General features: G+C 38.2%; 1 protein-coding gene across 1 annotated transcript in view; it reads right to left on the reverse strand.

Annotated features, from left to right (window-relative positions):
• Nucleotides 1–24,072, reverse strand: part of znf536 (zinc finger protein 536) — a 740,368-nt gene that overhangs the window by 241,072 nt on the left and 475,224 nt on the right. The window contains exon 6 of the mRNA XM_034160487.1: nt 12,572–12,730. Within this exon, the coding sequence (XP_034016378.1) occupies nt 12,572–12,730 (159 nt within the window). The remainder of the gene's footprint in view (nt 1–12,571; nt 12,731–24,072) is intronic.

Here is a 24,072-nt window from a genome sequence, read left to right on the forward strand (position 1 = left end):
TTCTGATGGCCAAGTATAGGATGTCACTCATAGCCTGGATCTTGGTTTTGATGAAGGACAACTACAAACCCAGACACCGTGACTCTTCATTCATATCCTGGTGTGTGTTTCTGAAACCCTCCTGTCCTGTGCACCGGCAACATTTTCTGTATATTTGTTTTGTGAATTTGTTTTGTAATTTGTGTCCGTAGCATGGCCCAAGCAGAGGGTCACCCGTTTGAGTCTGGTCTGCTTGAGGTTTCTTCCTCAGAGACCGTTTTTCTTTACCCCTGTTGCCTGTGTGCTTGCTCTGGGGGGGGTTGGTAAGGTTAGACCTTACTTGTGTGAAGTGCCTTGAGGCAGGTTTGTTGTGATTTGGTGCTATATAAATGAAATAAATTGAAATTGAAATATCCTCAAGTGCTGCAAGCAGGGCATCCATTGTAAGCCCGTTCCCAGTTTTCACTCGGGGTCGCCACAGCAGATCCAAGGTGGATCTGCATTTGAAGTTTTACACCGATTGTCCTTCCTGACACAACTCCACATTACACGGAGAAATGAGAAACTTCCGCACTGAAACCAAGCTCACTAACTAACCACTTGGCCATCACCCCTGAGAAGCAAAAATCCTACCACTGTCCATGAAGGGAACAACTTCCCTTGCCAAAAATGTCACCTATGCTGCCCTTCTCACCACCCTATCCAACACCGTGTCCATGCAAACACTGATCAGAGTAGGACCCAGAGGAATCTGCAGTGTCAGTCTATGCTGGAACCACAGGGGAATCATATCTAAACGAGGGGGACAATAACATAATGGGAGAATAAATAGTCTAAATACTGTTGATTCTTTCAAAAATTGTAGCACAAGGAAAGAGTTAAAAGTCAAAGCCTTCACTCTTAGCTCACATGCATTATTTCTCACCCAGGAGGCTAATATGACTAAAACTTTGGCAGTTTGTATTGTAATATAAAATCAAAGTCCACATACGTATGGACCCAACTGTGTATGTAGCTCCGCCCACGTGTGTGTGCTTGAATGAACATTTCTCCAAATGACTTAACACCAGCCCAAGGTTGAGACCTCTTCTTCCTGTAAGATGAAATATGGCCCTCGTGGGGATCCTTACTGCACCACTCAAAGCAGACATAACTTCGCTCTGTCACGGCTAGATAACAGATGACCCTCGAAACCGCCGCTAATACACTCACACAGACAAACACAGTGTATGCTGTAGAGGAGCTTGTGATGGTCTGGCTGTGACCTGGAAGTGCTATTTATCACATGGATCCTAATTACGCGGGTACAGCAGGCGCGCCACCATCCTACACTGTGTTCTCTCAAATTCTGTTCCAGATTCGAGGTACAGTGTGTTCTGCTAATTAAGACAAGCCACTGAGATTACTGCACTGGAGGTCTCTTCATTTTAAGTGAAGGAGGAGGAAAGTTAAGGAGAGTGGAGAAAAAGAGGGCACTGATTTTTTTTTTTTTTTTTTTTAACTCGGCTATAAGGGATTTCCATTTTCAGTCTTGAACGCTTTAGTCTCAGTGTCGCTGCTGGCATTCAAGGATTACCGCGTTCGGAAGTGTGGAAACTGACAAAAAGGTCAGGACATTCAGACTCAGCTTTCCAAGAACATCTTAAAGAATTAAAGATGCAAATATGAAAATATGAAATTGTTTCTTTTTTGGGTTTCTATGATTTTTGTTGTGTCCAGTGTATCAATTTTTTTCTTAACACTCTTAAGTCATTTTTTTTCCCTCAGATGGCAAAAATAAAAGATCAAACTGTGGACTACATTTCCCAGCAGGCTACATTTCAGGCATGTATGTTCTGCTATGATACAAATTTTGTATATAAAGACTTCAAAAATTGGAATAAATATTTTCAGGTTTTGAAAAAATGGCAGAGTTCTGCAGCTGCCAGTTCAAATGGAATCATTTTACTCCATCTCCAACAGGAAATGATCAAAACAAAGATCCAGGCATTTTGGGTGGTTCCCATAACACAATTCACACTGTCTGCGGATGACATTTGTTTGTTTGCCAGTTCCACAACATTCAGATGAAATGTCTATCGTAAGAATTACAGAGATGTGTTTACACTGATCTGAACTGCAAATGGGGGCACTGTTTGACCAAAGTATAAATAACCAGTATTGGGAAGATTTATTTTTGAAATGTAATAGCTTATAATAGTTACTCTGTTAAAAATGTAATGAGCACTGTAACCATTTTAATTATTTTATTCATTAGATTAATATAACCTTACCTTTTGGTTGCTTTCTAAATGTAATATCTTACAAATTATGAGTTACTTTGTTAATTTTTTTCTTTATTTCATCAGAGTAATATTACTTTTGTTTACATTTGAATTACATGTCACAAATGTATACATTTTTTACATGTTTTACACTGGACAATGAAGCTGGAAAAAAATCTTTGAAAACATAAATTTAAAACTCACAATGACTGCTGTCAAACTTTCTTTAAAAGTTCTTCAGTTTAAAGTGAATTGTTATTGCACAATGCACAGTCACCTTCAAAGAACATCTGATCCTCCCCTGCGTCTCCCAGTGTCCCACTGTTTTCTGTCCCCTGAGCAACAAAGTTCCAAGCAATCCCATTGTTCCAAAACTGACCAGTTTGAGTGGATTAAAAATGGCCAGATTCTTTGTCGGAACTTGCTAGGTAGGATTTTTAGTCAGTACGGAAGGTTAAAAAAAAAACAAAAAACTGTTAATCACGCAGCAAAGTGGCTGAATTGGCAACAGTGAGACAGACGTTACTCAGCAGACAGGATGTGGTGCTGCAAATTCAAAATAAGAACCAATCAGATTTGTTTCAGTGGGTTTTTGGTGACCCACGACATTCAGAAGTATTTTGTTCCGGCACAGCAAACACAAAAAGCAAGATAGCCCTCATGAATGTTTAACACACTGGAGTTTTCTTATATCCAAATGTAATCCCGATGCAGTCACCAGTATTTTAACTAGTCACTGTAATTTAATTACAAATCATTTATTTTTACACAGCTCTATTAGAACGTAAATGGCATAGAAACCAATCAACTCTGGGTTTAAACAAAGGCTGACCTAGCCACCAAATTTTAGTTATTTGTTCATTTATAGCTCCTTTGATATAGAATTGGGGTCCAGTTTTAATATTATAGGGAGTAAAACAATTCTGACATATTTGCATACACAATATGTACACAAAAAATGCCAATGACTCCAAATATTTTATAATCAAAGCATTATAATGACAACATTTATTTCAGTCCTTGATGTTTTACAGTTTAAACATGGAGTTTTTTTTATAAACAACTACATCAACAGTGGGTGCTCTCATCATGCTACTCTCATTCAAATTGACACGTGTGTTTTTGTCTAAAATTCCCACTCTGACTGAAAATGAATGGCAGCTGGTCGCTTTGCCTCTGTCTCTTGTAGCTAATGTAACCAAGGGTGATGCGGGTCCCAGTCAGTGTTGCCAGAATTACTTTGAAAAGCTACTTTATTAGTTACATTTTTAGTTACTTTAAACAGTTACTTGAAATAACACAAAAAGGACAACTTGTTGGCAGCTGCTGGATGTAGCTAATAAGGTAACTAGTAATCTAACTTGGTTACTCATAAGATTGGGTAATCAGCAAAATAACTAATCAGTGCTGAGTGCTCAATCTTAAAAATAACTAAGTTAGATTACTAGTTACTTTATTAGGTATAATGCCAATACGTTGTCCGCAGCTGCTAATTAAGCAACTGTGTAATGTAACTATATAATGTAACTGTATAAAGTAACAAATAAAGTAGATTTTCATGTGGCAACATTGGTCCCAGTAATGCTTGACACCAGTGTAAATCCCGTTGGAGCACCATCAGTTAAACAAACTATGCAATGGCACCACTGGCACAAGCCATAATATTTTCTGCATTGTTGATTCTATAAAATAACAGTTTTTATATTGTCAAAAATAGCGCAGATACTGATATGTTTGTGAAAGTCTCATATCAGCAGATATTATTAGCCAACTGATATATCAGGTGGGCTCTATTTCATATTTCTGAGATGTCCTCTTTCATCAAAGTGTTTTCAATTGCACATTAACATTTTGTTAGTAACATAAAGCAAAATTGTATTTTTTTTCCCCCTGTTTTTGAATATTTTGCCAGGTATCCTATCAAAGCAACGTGTTTGGTGATGTTTCAGAGTTTTTGTTGAGAAAGAGGTGATTCCACAAAAGAATTTCAAATGCTAATGTTTACAGTAAAAGAAACCAAATTTTAACATTTGATCCTTTTCACTAGAAGCTCACTGACTTCATCGGTTTAAACAGTACATTCAGACAGAAAGATATTTGTTGAACAATGTGTATCTGCTCATTATATACTGATGGAAATGCTTCTGCCTTGCTCAATGACATTTGACTGTACAAACAGTGATTAGAACTCCTATAATCACATGATGCTTTCTTCCACATCACTAAGCTCTGTGCGTCACTGTGGGCGGAGGTTTCACAGAGTCCTACGTCACGCAGCAGCCCCATAGCTGGATTCTCGCGTCCTTGATTTTCAGTGTCCTGTCTGGTCTAATTGTGACTTTAACCTGGATAGTCAGTGGGGCGTTTGTAGCTTGCAGTTGCTTTGAACCCTGGCTGCCATCCACAGTCCACATCATTACTCTGAAGGCAGCTTCCACCTCCCAGCAGCAAACGTTGGACAGGTGAGCGGCGAGAGGCGAGATGCACAAGCAGAGCGAGCACCGCTCACAGGGTCGGACGCTTGACTGAATAATAAAACTTACACACAAACTGTGGACAGGCCGGCTACGTTTTGCCTTCAAAGTTACTGAGAGTTAGCGAGTGTGAAATTGCCCTTTGAGTGATGTCATCAGTGGACACTGAACCCTTGTTGTGTTAATTAGAGCTCAATGAAGAGTAGGAAAAATGGTCACTGCCTCAATGAGGAACACTCAAAGGAAAATACATTTCACAGCCGTGTTAATACCCATTTGTTCCAACATTACTTTGAAAAATAAATATGGGAGAATTATAAAAGGTTAATCTCTTCAACATCAATGGGACCGAACAGGATTTTAAGTTTTAACTGAAAGTCCATGTTACTGATGAAATTGATGAAATCAAAAGTTACTGACAGCTTTTAGGAAATGTATTTACATTTTATTAGCTCCACTGATCGATGATCATCAGCAGAGTTTATGGGAATACTGATTTTTCCATCATTGTCCTTCCAACAAATTGTTTCCCTTCCTCTGGTTCTTAATGGTTCAGTCTGAACTTTCATGCAAACTCAACCCATAGGGCCCAAAACACATGGTACCAGACTTTTGAATTTCTGTCTACAATTTCTGCAGAAGGTGGAAAAAGTGGAAATCAAGTACAACCTGGCAAAAATTATGGAATCACCGGCCTCGGAGGATGTTCATTCAGTTGTTTAATTTTGTAGAAAAAAATCAGATCACAGTCATGACACAAAACTAAAGTCATTTCAAATGGCAACTTTCTGGCTTTAGGAAACACTATAAGAAATCAAGAAAAAAAATTGTGGCAGTCAGTAAGTTACTTTTTAGACCAAGCAGAGGGAAAAAATATGGACTTACTCAATTCTGAGGAATAAATTATGGAATCACCCTGTAAATTTTCATCCCCAAAACTAACACCTCCATCAAATCAGATCTTATCGTTAGTCTGCATCTAAAAAGGAGTGATCACACCTTGGAGAGCTGTTGCACCAAGTGGACTGACATAAATCATGGCTCCAACATGAGAGATGTAAATTGAAACAAAGGAGAGGATTATCAAACTCTTAAAAGAGGGTAAATCATCACGCAATGTTGAAAAAGATGTTGGTTGTTCACAGTCAGCTGTGTCTAAACTCTGGACCAAATACAAACAACATGGGAAGGTTGTTAAAGGCAAACATACTGGTAGACCAAGGAAGACATCAAAGCGTCAAGACAGAAAACTTAAAGCAATATGTCACAAAAATCGAAAATGCACAACAAAACAAATGAGGAACGAATGGGAGGAAACTGGAGTCAACATCTGTGACCGAACTGTAAGAAACCGCCTAAAGGAAATGGGATTTACATACAGAAAAGCTAAACGAATGCCATCATTAACACCTAAACAGAAAAAAAAACAAGGTTACAATGGGCTAAGGAAAAGCAATCGTGGACTGTGGATGACTGGATGAAAGTCATATTCAATGATGAATCTCGAATCTGCATTGGGCAAGGTGATGATGCTGGAACTTTTGTTTAGTGCCGCTCCAATGAGATTTTTAAAGATGACTGCCTGAAGAGAACATGTACATTTCCACAGTCATTGATGATATGGGGCTGCATGTCAGGTAAAGGCACTGGGGAGATGGCTGTCATTACATCATCAATAAATGCACAAGTTTACGTTGATATTTTGGACACTTTTCTTATCCCATCAATTGAAAGGATGTTTGGGGATGATGAAATCATTTTTCAAGATGATAATGCATCTTGCCATAGAGCAAAAACTGTGAAAACATTCCTTCCAAAAATACACATAGGGTCAATGTCATGGCCTGCAAATAGTCCGGATCTTAATCCAATTGAAAATCTTTGGTGGAAGTTGAAGAAAATGGTCCATGACAAGGCTCCAACCTGCAAAGCTGATCTGGCAACAGCAATCAGAGAAAGTTGGAGCCAGATTGATGAAGAGTACTGTTTGTCACTCATTAAGTCCATGCCTCAGAGACTGCAAGCTGTTATAAAAGCCAGAGGTGGTGCAACAAAATACTAGTGATGTGTTGGAGCGTTCTTTTGTTTTTCATGATTCCATCATTTTTTTCCTCAGAATTGAGTGATTCCATATTTTTTTCCTCTGCTTGGTCTAAAATGTAACCGTTACTGACTGCCACAATTTTTTTTCCTGATTTCTTATAGTGTTTCTTAAAGCCAGAAAGTTGCCATTTGAAATGACTTTAGTTTTGTGTCATGTCTGTGATCTGCTTTTTTTCTACAAAATTAAACAACTGAATGAACATCCTCCGAGGCCGGTGATTCCATAATTTTTGCCAGGGGTTGTAAAACACTTCAAATCACTGCTCATCCTGGGCTTCCTGCTGGATCAGTCTGAATTTTCTACAATCCAAATTTGGCCAATAGGAAGCAGAAACAAATGGAGCCAGAATTTTTAATTTCCAATTTTTTTTTAATTTTCCTTCAAATTCTGCAGGAAATGGAAAAACTGAAAATAAGGTCAAAACATCAAATGACTACTCATCATAGGGTTCCAGTTAGATCAGGCTGACTTTTCATCCACGCAGAATAGAACAATGTGAACCACAAAAACAATCATTTTGAATTTTCATTCATAACGTCTGCAGGAAGGAGAGAAATTAGAAACCTTCAAATCAGAAACCTTCAAATCACACTTCCTCCTGGGCTTTGTGTTGGATCTAGTGGAATTTTCTACCATGAATAACAGGCCAATAACACCATTGTTGAAATTATGCAAAATGGCAAAAATGCTACTCATGCTATAATTCAGTCTGAATGTATCATCAAGCAAACAGCCATAGGGGGTAAAATGTATGGATCCAGAATTTTAAACTGTTTAAAGAAAATGAATCACATAAACTATTGAGGATTTTCAGGTTTTAAATCCCGCAAAACCTCGGAGGTCGCCGCGCTGTGAGATCTCAGTAACATTGAGAACTGCATTGATACGCTCTGATCACGCTTAACCACTTCTTCTATTCTTTTACCTTCAGTTGCTGCTCTGGAATTTGTTTCTTATCCATCTTTTTGTTATTGTCATTCTGATTTCTTCTCTTTTTCCCATCATTTTTTCTTTTGTCTTTTTTCAGTGTTTCATTTCTTTTTGCCTTGTTCCATTTACTTCTATGTTCGCTCCTTTTTATCAATTTTATTTCCTTATTTTTTTTCACAATTTCTTTCCTTTTTCTTCATCATTTGACTTATTTAGTCTTTTTCTTATCTTTTCAGACCATCTTCTCTAGTCTTTTTACCTTGTTCCATAACTTCTATTTTCTCTTCTATGTGTTTTAGTCTTTTTTCTATTCTTTCTTTTTCCCTTGTTCATAACTTTATTTTCTCTCTTTCTATGTGTTTTAGTCTTTTTCTGTTCTTTATTTCTTTTCCCTGTTCCATAACTTTTTCTCTCTTTCTGTTTTAGTCTTTTTCTATTCTTATTTCTTTTTCCCTTGTCCATAATCTAGTTTTCTCTTTATGTGTTTTAGTCTTTTTTCTATCTTTATTTCTTTTCCCTTGTTCCATAAACTATTTTCTCTTTCTGTGTTTTAGTCTTTTTTCTATTCTTTATTTCTTTTTCCTTGTTCCATAACTTTATTTCTCTCTTCTGTGTTTAGTCTTTTTCTATTCTTTATTTCTTTTTCCCTTGTTCATAACTTTATTTTCTCTCTATGTGTTTTAGTTTTTTCTATTCTTTTCTTTTCCCTTGTTCCATAACTTCATTTTCTCTTTCTATGTGTTTTAGTCTTTTTCTATTCTTTATTCTTTTTCCTTGTTCCATAACTTCATTTTCTTCTTTCTATGTGTTTTAGTCTTTTTCTATTCTTTATTTCTTTTTCCTTGTTCCAAACTTTATTTCTCTCTTTCTGTGTTTAGTCTTTTTCTTCTTTATTTCTTTTCCCTTGTTCCATAACTTTATTTTCTCTTTCTGTGTTTTAGTCTTTTTCAATTCTTTATTTCTTTTTCCCTTGTTCCATAATATATTTCTCTCTTTGTTGTTTAGTCTTTTTTCTAATTTATTCTTTTCCTGTTCCATAACTTTATTTCTCGCTTTATGTGTTTTAGTTTTTCTATTCTTTATTTTTCCCTTGTTCCATAACTTTATTTTCTCTCTTTCTATGTGTTTAGTCTTTTTTCTTATTTCTTTTTCCCTTGTTCCATAACTTTATTTCTTCTCTGTGTTTTAGTCTTTTTCTATTCTTTATTTCTTTTTCCTTGTTCCTAACTTTATTTCTCTCTTCTATGTGTTTTAGTTTTTTCTATTCTTTATTTCTTTTCCCTTGTTCCATAACTTTATTTTCTCTCTTCTGTGTTTTAGTCTTTTTCTATTTTTATTTCTTTTCCCTTGTTCCATAACTCTATTTCTCTTTTGTGTTTTAGTTTTTTCTATATTTATTTATTTTTCCTTGTTCCATAACTTTATTTCTTTTCTATGTGTTTTAGTCTTTTTTCTATCTTTATTTCTTTTTCCCTTGTTCCATAACTTTATTTTCTCTTTCGTGTTTTAGTCTTTTTCTATTCTTTATTTCTTTTTCCCTTGTTCCAACTTTATTTATTTCTCTCTTCTATGTGTTAGTCTTTTTCTATTCTTTATTTCTTTTTCCTTGTTCCATAACTTTATTTCTCTCTATGTGTTTAGTCTTTTTCTATTCTTTATTTTTCCTTGTTCCATAACTTTATTTTCTCTTTCTATGTGTTTTAGTCTTTTTTCTTCTTTATTTCTTTTTCCTTGTTCCATAACTTTATTTCTCTCTTTCTATGTGTTTTAGTCTTTTTCTATTCTATTTTTTTCCCTTGTTCCATAACTTTATTTTCTCTCTTTCTATGTGTTTAGTCTTTTTCTATTCTTTATTTTTTTCCCTTGTTCCATAACTTATTTTCTCTCTTTCTATGTGTTTTAGTCTTTTTTGTTCTTTATTTCTTTTTCCCTTGTTCCAACTTTATTTTTTCTCTTCTGTGTTTTAGTCTTTTTCAATCTTTATTTCTTTTTCCCTTGTTCCATAACTTATTTTCTCTCTTTTGTGTTTTAGTCTTTTTTTCAATTTATTTCTTTTTCCCTTGTTCCATAACTTATTTTCTCGTTTCTATGTGTTTTAGTCTTTTTCTATTTATTTCTTTTCCTTGTTCCATAACTTATTTTCTCTCTTTCTATGTGTTTTAGTTTTTTCTATTACATTTCTTTTTTCCCTTGTTCCATAACTTTATTTTCTCTTTCTGTGTTTTAGTCTTTTTTCTATTCTTTATTTCTTTTTCCCTTTCCATAACTTTATTTTCTCTTTCTATGTGTTTTAGTCTTTTTCTATCTTTATTTCTTTTCCCTTGTTCCATAACTTTTTTTCTCTTTCTATGTGTTTAGTCTTTTCTTCTTTATTTCTTTTCCCTTGTTCCATAACTTCTATTTTCTCTCTTTGTGTTTTAGTCTTTTTCTATATTTATTTTTTCCCTTGTTCCATAACTTATTTTCTCTCTTTCTATGTGTTTTAGTCTTTTTTCTATTTTATTTCTTTTTCCCTTGTTCCATAACTATTTTCTCTTCTGTGTTTTAGTCTTTTTTCTATTCTTTATTTCTTTTTCCCTTGTTCCATAACTTATTTTTCTCTTTCTATGTGTTTTAGTCTTTTCTATTCTTTATTTCTTTTCCCTTGTTCCATAACTTTATTTTCTCTCTATGTGTTTTAGTCTTTTTCTATTCTTTTATTTCTTTTTCCTTGTCCATAACTTTATTTTCTCTCTTTCTATGTGTTTTAGTCTTTTTCTATTCTTTATTTCTTTTCCCTTGTTCCATAACTTTTTTTCTCTTTCTATGTGTTTTAGTCTTTTCTATTCTTTATTTTTTCCCTTGTTCCATAACTTTATTTTCTCTCTTTCTATGTGTTTTAGTTTTTTCTATTCTTTATTTCTTTTTTCCCTTGTTCCATAACTTTATTTTCTCTCTTTCTATGTGTTTTAGTTTTTTCTATTCTTTATTTCTTTTTTCCTTGTTCCATAACTTTATTTTCTCTCTTCTATGTGTTTAGTTTTTCTATTCTTATTTCTTTTTCCCTTGTTCCATAACTTTATTTTCTCTTTCTATGTGTTTTAGTCTTTTTCTATTCTTTATTTCTTTTCCCTTGTTCCATAACTTTATTTTCTCTCTTTCTATGTGTTTAGTTTTTTCTATTCTTTATTTCTTTTTCCCTTGTTCCATAAACTTTATCTCTATGTGTTTTAGTCTTTTTCTATTCTTTATTTCTTTTTCCCTTGTTCCATAACTTTATTTTCTCTCTTTCTATGTGTTTTAGTCTTTTTCTATCTTTATTTTTTTCCCTTGTTCCATAACTTTATTTTCTCTCTTTCTATGGTTTTAGTCTTTTTCTATTCTTTATTTTTTTTCCCTTGTTCCATAACTTTATTTCTCTCTTTCTATGTGTTTTAGTCTTTTTTCTTTATTTTTTTTCCCTTGTTCCATAACTTTATTTTCTCTTTCTATGTGTTTTAGTCTTTTCTATTTTTTTTTTTTTTCCCTTGTTCCATAACTTTATTTTCTCTCTTTCTATGTGTTTTAGTCTTTTTCTATTCTTTATTTCTTTTCCCTTGTTCCTAACTTTATTTTCTCTTTCTATGTTTTAGTCTTTTTCTATTCTTTATTTCTTTTTCCTTGTTCCATAACTTATTTTCTCTCTTCTATGTGTTTTAGTCTTTTTCTATTCTTTATTTCTTTTTCCCTTGTTCCATAACTTTATTTTCTCTCTTTCTATGTGTTTTAGTCTTTTATTCTTTATTCTTTTTCCCTTGTTCCATAACTTCATTTTCTCTCTTTCTATGTGTTTTAGTCTTTTTCTATTCTTTATTTCTTTTTCCCTTGTTCCATAAACTTTATTTTCTCTCTTCTATGTGTTTTAGTCTTTTTCTATTCTTTATTTCTTTTTCCCTTGTTCCATAACTTTATTTTCTCTCTTTCTATGTGTTTTAGTCTTTTTCTATTCTTTATTTCTTTTTCCCTTGTTCCATAACTTTATTTTCTCTCTTTCTATGTGTTTTAGTCTTTTTCTATTCTTTATTTCTTTTTGACTTGTTCCATCACTTATTCTGTGTCTTTTATAATCAGTTAAATCACACTCACAGGTCTTCAACTGCTTACTTCCATTAAGGCTCCAGGGGGGCGGAGCCTATCCCAGCAGTCACAGGGCGCCAATCTGTCACAGCAGTTTTATTTCTTTTTATTTTTTTAATCATATTTTTAGTTCACACTTCCTTCTTTCTCTTTACGCTTTAATTTTGTCATTCTTTGTCTTTTTGCCTTTCCCACATCATTTATTTTCTTCTCCGTTTCATCTGTTTTGTCTTTGATTCCTACTTTCTGAAAAAGACTGTTTTTTCTGTCTAATTTTTCTTTCTGTCTCATTTTTTCTTTCCATGTTTGTCTTTTCCATCACCTCATTTTCTCATTCTATCTTTGTCTTTATTTCCATTTTTTTTAGTTTTTCCTACTTATTTTTTCCTCTCCATTTCTCTTTTTTTTTTTTTTTTTTGCCTTGAATCATTCTGTCACTTTCCCCATTATCCTTTTGTTTTAATGTTTTACTTTTCCACTTTCTGTCATTGCTGTTTGCTCCTGGATGACAACCACCCAGACAGAAAACCGGCCCATTTTCACATCTCAGCGTAATATTGTAAACATTTTGAAGAACTCATGAGTTTGTTGACTAATTAAAAAAACTAACAAGTACTAAATATCAGATGTGGGCTTGCTGACCAGTGAGCGTGTCTGCAGGAGGAACGTGTTGCGTTCAGGTGAGTAAATGTTCCGTTGCTGTTAAAACGTGCGGGTGGACTGACCTGTGTGTATCCGCAGATGGACTTTGAGATGATGGGAGGTGCGGAAGGACTTGCCACAGTAGGGACAGTCCTTGGAGGAGGAAGCCAGACTGCGCTCACGATGCTGGGACAGCGACGGCTGAACACTGCCTGCTGCCTTCACCAGGTCCTCCCCAACATCTGGAGCGCACAACACGCACAGACAACACAAAGGAGGGAGAGACAAATGGAAGGTGTGTTGAGTGTCACTTCAAACCAGCCCTCTGCACATCACAACAAAACACTTTCTTTTTTTCTTTCTTTTTTTTTTTGGCCCCCCGTGTCTTGCCTGTGATTGCCCCGATTTTCCTGAATGCCACACAAAGTCAAACGTATCACCCGGGTTCAGGGGCCTTGCCACTCTCCTCTGTGACAGGATGCTGACAGTTTGGAAGCTTTTCACTTTTGTCAGAAACACCACCATTGTGACCCCCCCCCCCCCCCCCCCCCCCCCACCCGCCCCACGTGTGCGCTCCATCACCACCTGCCTTCTCCATTTTTTTTTTCTTTTATCCTCTCCATCATCATTCTTACCAAGCGGAAACACCGCACTGAATACGAACAATGCCAAATAAGACGGAAACAAAAAAAGAAGAGGGAACTGTCTATGTCAGCATCGCAGGATCTCCTCCTGCCTGTTCTCGCGACCTGATTTTGACAGGTAGCTGTCAGAGATATGATAGGGTGATAACAGGTTTGACCCCGCCCTCTGCCACTTCCAGACGCAACCAAAAACGATGATGAGCTCAGCTTAGCGCAACAGCAGTCTGTTATCAACACAATTGGCGTCTGAATGTGAACGGGGCGACGACAGCCTGGGAATGTGTTGACAGCAGCGTATCCGAGGTGAGCGTGTCAGCATCACATTGTACATGGCGGCCTTGTTGTGCGGCTGGTTATGAGACCCTGTGATGTGCTGACAGTCACCATTTGGTACCGCCTTTAAAGGCCCGAGCAACACAAAACAACACGCAGACCAAAAAAATCAATAAGGGACACACAACAAATGCTTGATGTTTCTTGTCTTATGTTGAAGCAGTTAAATTAAAAATATCTTTTCTCGTTTCAGTCGGTTTTGATGGACGTCACTGTGTAGAAGGTTCAGTATCAAATCAGACGGCACAGAGTAAAAACAATATCATGACTGCGCTCTCTTTTTATTTGGAGTTTTATATCTGCATGTTGATCTTTTTCTATTCCACTGTTTCAACACAAATTCAACCTTTGAAGTGTTTAAAGGAATTAAAGGGGAAAGGCACAGCGCTGCATTTGTTTTATAGGCACAAGGTACTGACGGGAAATATTCCCACAACATTCCACAATGTGGTCGGAAAGGTCTGCAGATGTCAATGTACGTCGTATGAAAGATGGAGAGGGGTCATGAAATGTTGTATGGTCAGAAAGCTCGAATGTTAATTCTGTATCACATTTTTGTTTTGTTTTTTTTACAGTTTTTATCTCGTTCATGAATGCATTTTGGACCTAAATTACAATGTAAATCACTGATATTCATGGATTCACACAAATGATAGCATAATTTCCTTCACGTAATCTGCACAAATATCTCAGTAAATGTTCAACTGCACTGAAACTTGACAAGGAGATTCACAGTGACGCAAAATCACAAGGTGCATCACACAAACCAGCGATGGCTATGAATTGGCTCATCATGTCTTGTAACAGTATTTTACATGACACACTCAGTAAAAAAGGAAAAGTTTGAAAGCACATCAGTATTCCAGGTCTTGTATAACATCACTTGAATGTTGTTCCAGTAAAATATGGAATACCACAGGGATCCGTATTAAGCCCTCTCCTATTCTCTCTCTATCATTGTGGCAATCTGTCAGGTGTGAGAAAGATCATCTCTTGATGGATTACTAGAGGCTATCATGGACAATGAGAAAATCTACATCCAGGGTTGATCCAGACATGCCTATGTATATGTTCATTTAACGTGGGAATATAGCTGCACGCTGACAAGCCCACGGTCCTTCGCAGATCATTAGCCTAATGCAATGACTAGGAAATCCCAGACGATCAGGGTCTGAGGACTTTGTTGACGCACCATTAGCAGCAATTACAGCATCAAGACTTTTTGAATAGGATGTCACAAGCTTGGCGCACCTATTTTTGGGCAATTTTGCCCAGTCCTCTTTGCAGCACATCTCAAGCTTCATTGGGTTGGATGGGGAGCGTTGGTGCACAGCCATTTTCAGATCTCTCTAGAGATGTTCCTTCGGATTCAGGCCTGGGCTCTGGCTGGCCCACTCAAGGACATTCACAGAGTTGTTCTGAAGCCACTCCTTTGATATCTTGGCCGTGTGCTTAGGGTCATTGTCCTGCTGAAATATCAACCGTTGCCCCAGTCTGAGGTCAAGAGCGCTTTGGAGCAGGTTTCCATCCAGGATGTCTCGGTATATTGCTGCATTCATCTTTCCCTCAATCCTGACTAGACTCCCAGTTCCTGCTGCTGAAAAACATCCCCACAGCATGCTGCTGCCACCACCATGCTTCACTGTAGGGATGGTGCCTGGTTTCCTCCAAACATGACGCCTGACATTCAAACCAAAGTGTTCAATCTTTGTCTCATCAGACCATAGAATTTTGTTTCTTATGGACTGAGAGTCCTCCAGGTGTCTTTTGACAAACTCCAGGCGGGCTGCCATGCGCCTTTTACTAAGTAGTAGCTTCCGTCTGGCCACTCTACCATACAGATCTGATTGGTGGATTGCTGCAGAGATGGTTGTCCTTCTGGATGGTTCTCCTCTCTCCACAGAGGAATGCTGGAGCTCTGAGAGAGTGACCATTGGGTTCTTGATCGCCTCCCTGCCAAAGGCTCTTCTGCTTTGATAGCTCGGTTTAGATGGAAGGCCAGCTCTACGAAGAGTTCTGGTGGATCCAAACTTCTCCCATTTAGGGATGATGGAGGCCACTGTGCTCACTAGGACCTTGCCCAGATTTGTGCCTAGAGACAATCCTGTCTCAGAGGTCTACAGACAATTCCTTTGACTTCATGCTTGGTTTGTGCTCTGACATGCACTGTCAACTGTGAGATGTTATATGTAGACTGGTGTGTGCCTTTCGAAATCATGTCCAGTCAACGGAATTTACCCCAGGTGGACTCCAATTAAGCTGCAGAAACATCTCAAAGATGATCAGTGGAAACAGGATGCACTTGAGCAAAATTTTCTGAATGCACTGTACGTATTCTAATAAATCAAAAAGGCTATTCATGGCTGAGATAAACTGAATTGTTAAATAATTTCGCCAATTACAACGTATGTGGCAAAAGTACAAACAGAGTTAAAAGTGTTATTTCTATTCTCCAAGGCTGGCACAAAATTTGGTACGTGCATGAGGGAGGAGGGAGCCAAAAAGAAAGAAACAGAATCAAAATCGAGCAACCCACTTAGGCAACCCAGGCCACACAATAAGGACAATTTTTTTAAGAGTTGCCTAATCTTTTATTTTCTTTCACTCCCCACCCGATTCCACCCCGCCTCTATCGGGAGTCAAATAAGCTTTGCAGAATGGAAAAACCCAAGTCAGCAAGTCCTCTTCCACACTGACACGAAACGCACGACTCCATTCAGCAGCGCTGCTATCAGGCTGAAGGCTATTTATCACAACTGAAACTGAAAGGCAACCTAAATGTAAGTCTGTTACAATTCGCGGATACTAAATACCAGCTGCTGCGACGAGCGCCAGGCAACGCTGCGCTTTAATTCTGCACACAAGCAAGCAAAAAGAGGAGCTCTACTTTTAAACCAACATGCTTTGCACGTGATTTATGTTCACTTTGTGATAATAAAAGTCATAGAAATGGCAACTAAAGAGACTAGTTTAGTTTAGTTTTGAGCAAACTAGGACTCACAGCATAAACAAGTTGACTTTGAAAATGTCAACTGATCAGCAATGATGAAAGATTGCAGGCGATTTAAGATTTGCATTGATTTATTTGTGTAGCTCAAAATCATATACAAATCATGTCACAGCACGATACATAATAACAATTTAATTAAAAAAAACATTGTTATTCTCATTTTTAACATACTGGATAATATTTATGCTTATATTTCTTTATCGATAATCAGTGTGCAAAATTTAAAGTTATTTTGTTCTCATTAGCAGAGAAGTGATTTGTGGATTTGAAATGACAATAAGTACATATTTTTGGAAAGCTAGAAACATTAAATGGTTTAAAAAAAAATCTTTCATTCCTCAGTAGAAACATTATTATATCACAGTGGGGGAAACGTCATATTTCAGGAATAACATGCCAGTTTTTCCTGAAAATGACCGTACTACTACCAGAGTTAAAACAAACAACAACAAAGAAGAAGAAAGTGGCACTTTCACAACAAAATCAAGTCATGGCATAATAAATCATGTTTTTGCGATATGGTGAAGGAGGATTTTTTTTTTTTCATCATAATTAAGCTTTTAAAACATGCATTTCCCCTGTTCAATAAGGCTGGTCTACAGCCCAAATGCTTCCAAAATAAATATCACTCAAACTTTGCTATTTTTGCACCACTGAGAATGAAAATGATGTTTGAAATTGTTGATTGGCTCTAATTTTTAGGATATGCTGCTACTATGTGACTAAGGCTTAATATATAACCCTTTTGTTGACATATTATGAGGTGAACTATTATGATATAAATAATCAGAGAAACATGAAAAGAGGTATGTATATAATTTTTCATGAAAATTGTACTATCAACACAATATAATTATGTAGATGTAAAAACAATTAAATATCTTAAAAATAGTAGCCAATCAACCACTGTGGAGGTGATGGTCTCATGGTTAAGTATTGGGCTTGAAACCAGAGGATCCTCGGTTCAAACCCCAAACACACTGGTAAATCACTAAGATTCTTTGGGCAAAGTCCTTATTCCCCAGTTGCTCCCAGTGTGTCGTGAGCATCTTGCATGGCAGCACCCTGACATTGGATTATGTGTGTGTGTGTGTGTGTGTGTGTGTGTGTGTGTGTGTGTGTGTGTGTGTGTGTGTGTGTGTCTGAATAGGTGAATGTGAGGCATCATTGTAAAGTGCTTTGATCTTTTGATTCAGATGGAAAACTCTGCATAAATACAGTGCATTTATCATTTTTATTGTCATATTTGATTTCAACATGCCTCAATTTATGATAAATAGCACGTTATCACTGAAGTAGACAACTTCAAAAAATTGGGATACCAACGTTACAAGTTTCACAAATGTTTTTTTTTTTACCTCGTTAAAGCTTCTTAAAGTAATGTGTTTTTGTTTTTCAGCATTGTATGGTCATTTTATCAGGATGACAACCTTAGATTGATTATTTATCATGGCAGCACCCTGATATTGGATTGTGTGTGTGTGTGTGTGTGTGTGTGTGTCTGAATGGGTGAATGTGAGGCATCATTGTAAAGTGCTTTGACCTTTTGATTCAGATGGAAAACTCTATAAATACAGTACATTTATCATTTTTATTGTCATATTTGAGTTCAACATGCCTCAATTTATGATAAATAGCACGTTATCACTGAAGTAGACAACTTCAAAAATTGGGATAGCAACGTTACAAGTCTCACAAATGCCCCCCCCCCTTAAAGCTTCTTAAAGTAATGTGTTTTTGTTTTTCAGCATTGTGTGGTCATTTTATCAGGATGACAACCTCAGATTGATTATTTATCATTTTTTAAAATAATTTTTCATTGTTTTATTATCACTCTGGAGTGTCAAAGGTCAGAAAAATATGCTCAACCTCATTAAAATGCTTAAAAACGAAGCTACAATTCCAAGAAAATTGTAGATATCATGAAGGATATTGTAACATTCATGATACAGTTTGTTTATTCCAATGCAAATGACACTAAACACCACCTGCATGTTAAACATCACACATGAAAATATAATTTACTGAATAATTTCAGTCCTATGTGAACACATCATCTGAGTGGGCTCCCCATTCATTTACATTTTCATTTGAATGCATTTAAAAAAAAGGGGAGGGGGGGGCTGTAGACAGAAAATAAATAAAGAAAGAAAACCCAATTCCCTCAGTACTTGGTCCAGTGAAGCACCATACTGTAGCCATAGTCGCCTGCTCATAAACATATTTTGAGCAGTCTACTGTACAGATCCCTTTTTGGCAACGATTCCCCAGATCGTGTAACAGACACTGGCCCACCTGCCTGCCCCAGATGGGGCTAAAATTAAAAAATCCAAAACACAGCTTAGAACCAGGACAAACAGCAGACCACACTTCTGCATGAGGATCAAAAGCACACAGTGCACACACACACACACACACACACACACACACACACACACACACACACACACACACACACACACACACACACACACACACACACACACACACACACACACACACACAAATAAAAAATAACCTGTCATAGAGATTTCATTATGGGTCCTGTGCATGTCTATAGGTGACCATATGTGCACGTCATTCCAGGACACTCGCTGTGAGTCTGGCACGCCTGTCTTTAATCAGTTGACTGATCTTCAGCTTTTAATGCGGCTGTTCCAATTACTGTAAAAGTCATCTTGCTCCATATAACCACAAATATTGACACTTTATTGCACGACACATTTATGACATTTTGAAGGTCACCCCATATATTAAGCGTCATCGTTCACAGCTGGGTGCGTAATGTGGGGACAGGCTCTCGATCGCCTGTTGACACCCAGCTGTAACTATCCTCCGTCTATTGATTTTTCTTTGCCAGCTTCCTTCTTTTTATGCAAAGACAGAGACTGTTAAAGGGACTGTCACAGGGGAGACTTTGCTTTCGTATATTTGCGCATGTTAGCACTTCAGGTTTAAATGCGAAACAAAAATTAGGATTTGCCAAACAGATTCAACATGCAGCATCTTAAGGAACGAGTGAAAATAGTCTGTGAAGCTTTACGACACTGATTCAACAGTCAGAAAAGCACCAGAAAAAGACAAAAAGCATAACCTGCTTGTTCATTGGTAATGAAGTCGAATGTAAGTTTCTCCAACCGATCAAGGCAGTGAGATTAAAATGAGATATTTTGAAACTTTGACTGTTTCTTGCATCTCACTCATTTCCTATATCACCTCAGACTCAAACGGGATGTGTGTGTGTGTGTGTGTGTGTGCGTGTGTGCGCGCATGTGTGTGTGTGTGTGTGTGTGTGTGTGTGTGTGTGTGTGTGTGTGTGTGTGGATCTGGTCATGACAGCACAGGTGTGTGTGTATCTGGACATGAGAACATGGGGTGTGTGTGCATCCGTGTGTGTGTGGACCTGGATGTGAGTGTGTGTGTGGGTATGTGTGCGAGTGTGCTTGTGTGCGTGCGTGCATGCGTGCATGTGTGTAGGTCTGGATGTGAGAACGTGTGTGTGTGTGCGTGTGTATAGATCTGGGCATGAGAGCACAGGTGTGTGTGGTGTGTGTGTGTGTGTGTGTGTGTGTGTGTGAGTGAGTGTAGATCTGGATGTGAGAGCATGTGTGTGTGTTTGTAGATCTGGATGTGAGAGCATGTGTGTGTGTGTGTGTGTGTGTGTGTGTGTGTAGATCTGGATGTGAGAGCATGTGAGTGTATGTGTAGAGAGTGTATGTGTGTGGGGGGGGGACACATGCATGTGTGCAAATGTGGACATGAATGCATGGATGTGTGTGTGTGCAGATCTGAAATTGAGATTGTGTGTGTGTGTGTACAGATCTGAAATTGAGAGAGTGTGTGTGTGTGTGTGTATGTGTGCAGATCTGAAACTGAGAGTGTGTGTGTGTGCGTGTGTGTGTGCAGATCTGAAATTGAGAATGCGTGTGTGTGTGTGTGTGTGTGTGTGTGTGTGTGTGTGTGTGTGTGCTGAACAGTGCCACAGTGAGGATGCTGTGAGTGCCTGAACGTATTGAGGAAGTTTGATGTTATGATCCATGAGCTCTCCGAATTCTTGTCACATTTGTGTTCAGACCTCGGTGGATAACACTCAAATCAAAAATAGATGATAACTGATTTAAAAATATTCCAGTTTAACTTCGAATACTACTGTTCAGATTCAGGAAAAAAAAAAAAACCTACCCGGCATGAGCTGAATGGGGCCTTACTGTCCAGTCCAACAGTGACAGGGTGAGCGGTGGGGAACAAACACCCTGAACAGGAAACCAGTCTGCTGCAGGGTGGAAACTTTGATATATCTTTGTTTTTGTTGCTGTTGTTTTATTCCTCTCTCCCATCATTTAAAGAACATTCACGCTGTAACTCTTGACTGACTCTTCCATCATCGCTCAAATTCAGCCATTCAAAATCACTCATCTGTTATCAATGAACGTGTTGGTCGCGTCTAAACCCGAGAATGAAAAAAAGAGGCTAGACTGCAACCATGCTCATACCAGAATATCACACAGAAAAAGAAGAAGACGAAGGAGAAATGCATGTATAATTCAGCTGTATCTGATCTGAGACCAGCTCCTCTCCCCTCTGCTTTTACTGGTGTCATGGCGGCGTAATGGAACATGCCAGAACAAAGGCTCTGAGATCAGATTGGAGCAGAGTTGAGCAAGCCATCTGGGAGGCAGGCTGAGTATCAGTCACTCTGCCTGCTGTCTGCTGCACACACACACACACACACACACACACACACTTCCCCTATGACTAACTGTCGGTGAGTGTGTCAGTGTGTACGTGACACCTCCCTCACGGCCGCGTCATTGGAATCTTGCATGGAAGCAATCGATCCCCATCTACCGCGGGGAACACGCCACCAGCGCACCATCCGTGACTGACTGACAAATATATAAATTGATAAGGAGTGGCGCACTCCTGGTGCACGCCACGTGCACGTGTAGCGCCCCTGGGAAAGGGCATGTAGCCTTTATATCAACCACACCCATTTCCCATTAATGGAGAATTTAAAAAAAAACACCCAACAACAACAAAAATAAAGCGGATGAATGACTGCGCGTAGACGATGTTGCCAGATCCTTAATGGTGCGCTTTCAATCACACTTTGCACTCTAAACGTTCTGTGGTTTTGATTAGTATGATATCACTTTCAGGAAATAAAAGTAAAGGGGGTGGGGTGGGGGGGGGGGGTACATCAGTCATAAAAACGCAAGATGTTTTGCTTCTTGCTTGGCCATTATTCTAATGTGACACGTGACTCGCGTTAGCCCGCCGGCCTCTCCCCGTAGCCAAATAACTGATTGGGGTTGGGGGGGATCGACGGAAACAGTTTGAAAAGGGGAAAGATATTAAGAAAGATTGGGTGAGAGAGAAAGAGAGAAAGAGTAAAATGTGATGACATCATTTGAAAGGCATTAGGCTTTTAAAAATGCGCCCGGGGGGACTTGATTTCCTTACACCAGAGCAACACAACACCATCCGGCCTGATGCTCGCTTTCTCTCTCTCTCTCCCTCTCTCTCTCTCTCTCTCTCTCCTCTCTCTCTCTCTCTCTCTCTCTCTCTCTCTCTCTCCCTCCCTCCCTCCCTCTCTGCACGATACCCCCCCTTCCCTCTCCTTTTTTTTCTTTTTCTTTTTTTGATTTGGACCACTGCCATCTTTGTGAACGTCTGGTTCATGCGAGTTAATCAATTTGAGGTTTAGTTACACTGCTGATGCTAGCATCCCAGCCACTGCTAGAACGTAATCTGAACTCGCAGAATTTATTAACCAAACACCAATTATCATTAAACACCACTGCATTACCCCCCTCCTTTTACTACCTGACAAGGACTACTTAATGAAATTTTAGATTAAAGTTATTTGGTCTGTGATTTATGGGCATCGTGCAACTCCTAATGTAAGACTCTCCGAGCCGGCAGATGCTTTTTTTTTATTTTTATTTTACTCCTTTATTTATTTATTTATTTGGGGGGATCAGAGTACACTGGGGACTTGGGAACTCTCAGAGGTATTATGGCAACCAGGTCTAGACCAAGAAGAAGAAGAAGTGGAGTGGAAGGGGGGGGGGTGCAGAAAAGAAGAAGTGTGCTCCAAATTTTCACATCACACTTGTATTTTCACCGCTGACCTCATCGATCAACAAAAATAAGACGGGAGAACAAATAAAATGTACAAAATAAAAATAAAACTACAAAATCAGAAAATAAGGCGAATGTGAGTTGTTGTTTACCCCTGCAATGTTTGTGAGATGAAAACAGCAACAGAATGTGTTACATATAAGGCGGCGGGGTAAACAGGGGCACCAGATGTTCTTTGATGTTAATAATGGCATTTATTATTAATATTAATTAGACCGCATTCAGCAATACATTTGGGCCATTTCCAAGTCAATTAAGCAAAATGGCATTCGGGAGATGTTGAAACGACATTTTAAGGCAGGTGTTCAGCAATCCCCTAATAAAACATTTTTGCAGCTCCTGAAAAACAACCCATTTTCAGGCAGATTTTATTTATTTTTCTTTGTTTGCTCTTCCTCAGTACTTTTTGCTCCCCCTGTGAGCGCTACGTTCGCCGCCGTATCTCTGAAAAAACATATTGGGAGCGGGTTTTTCGATTTAATACGCATTATCTAGTTAAAATATACAGTATGTTGTGATTTTTGACGACGCAAACATGTGTCCACACACCCGAAAGGAATCTGGCCGTGCAGACGGAGAGTTAATCCAGATCTGAAATCATGATTAAGGTCATCACCGTGATTGTTAAATGACACTTTGCAGAGTGGCGAGGATTAGAGCCCTCTGTTGTCCACGTGACCACTTCAAAATCCAAAAATGTTGCATTTAGTGCCTTTTTGTCCTGTAAGGCCAAATAAACCAACATAGACGTAGACCAGGATGTGGGATTCTGCAGATACCAGTCATGTAATGAGACAAAAGAATCTGGTGGCCTCACGGCAGGAGGCACCTTTCTATACATCCCCGGTTCTACGTTAACCATTACTGTTTTGGCACTTGTTCTGATGCAGAGAGACCTCCTGCCACACCTCTCGGACTGGCACTATGTGTGCGTGTGCTCGTAGCCCTGTTTTTGGCAGCAGGCCCTCCACACCCCCCAAAAGCCGGCGGAGGCAGCAGCCTTACAATGGTACATTAACAATCTGTGCGTTCATTTATCAGCGTGTGAGATTTGGACTCTGCGTTCATGGCGCACTGCACTTTCCACGGCTGAAAATTAATGAACAAGCCTCCCCTCGCAACAAACATGCACCTGTGCCGCAGAGATGCTAATCACAAACATTTATATTTATTAGTGAATGCCTGCACTAAAAGCGAGTTGTGGCGGGGGGAGAAAAAGAAGAAACAGGAAGGTGGGGGGGGGGGGTACAGGAGGAGGAGGAATAGTTCTTGCTTTTTTTTTAAACTGGGGTAATAAAACGTAGCAGATTCCATTGTAGAAAATTGCACTTCCTTGAAGGAAAAACAGTGATGGCCTCACTGTGATCATTTCTGCAACTGAAGACCATTGCTGTAAAGTAATGCAATATATATACAAGGTTGGGTAGGATTACTTTGAAAGAAGAAAGAATAC

Source organism: Thalassophryne amazonica, chromosome 2, assembly GCF_902500255.1.
Source record: "Thalassophryne amazonica chromosome 2, fThaAma1.1, whole genome shotgun sequence".
In the NCBI taxonomy this organism is placed as follows: Eukaryota; Metazoa; Chordata; class Actinopteri; order Batrachoidiformes; family Batrachoididae; genus Thalassophryne; species Thalassophryne amazonica.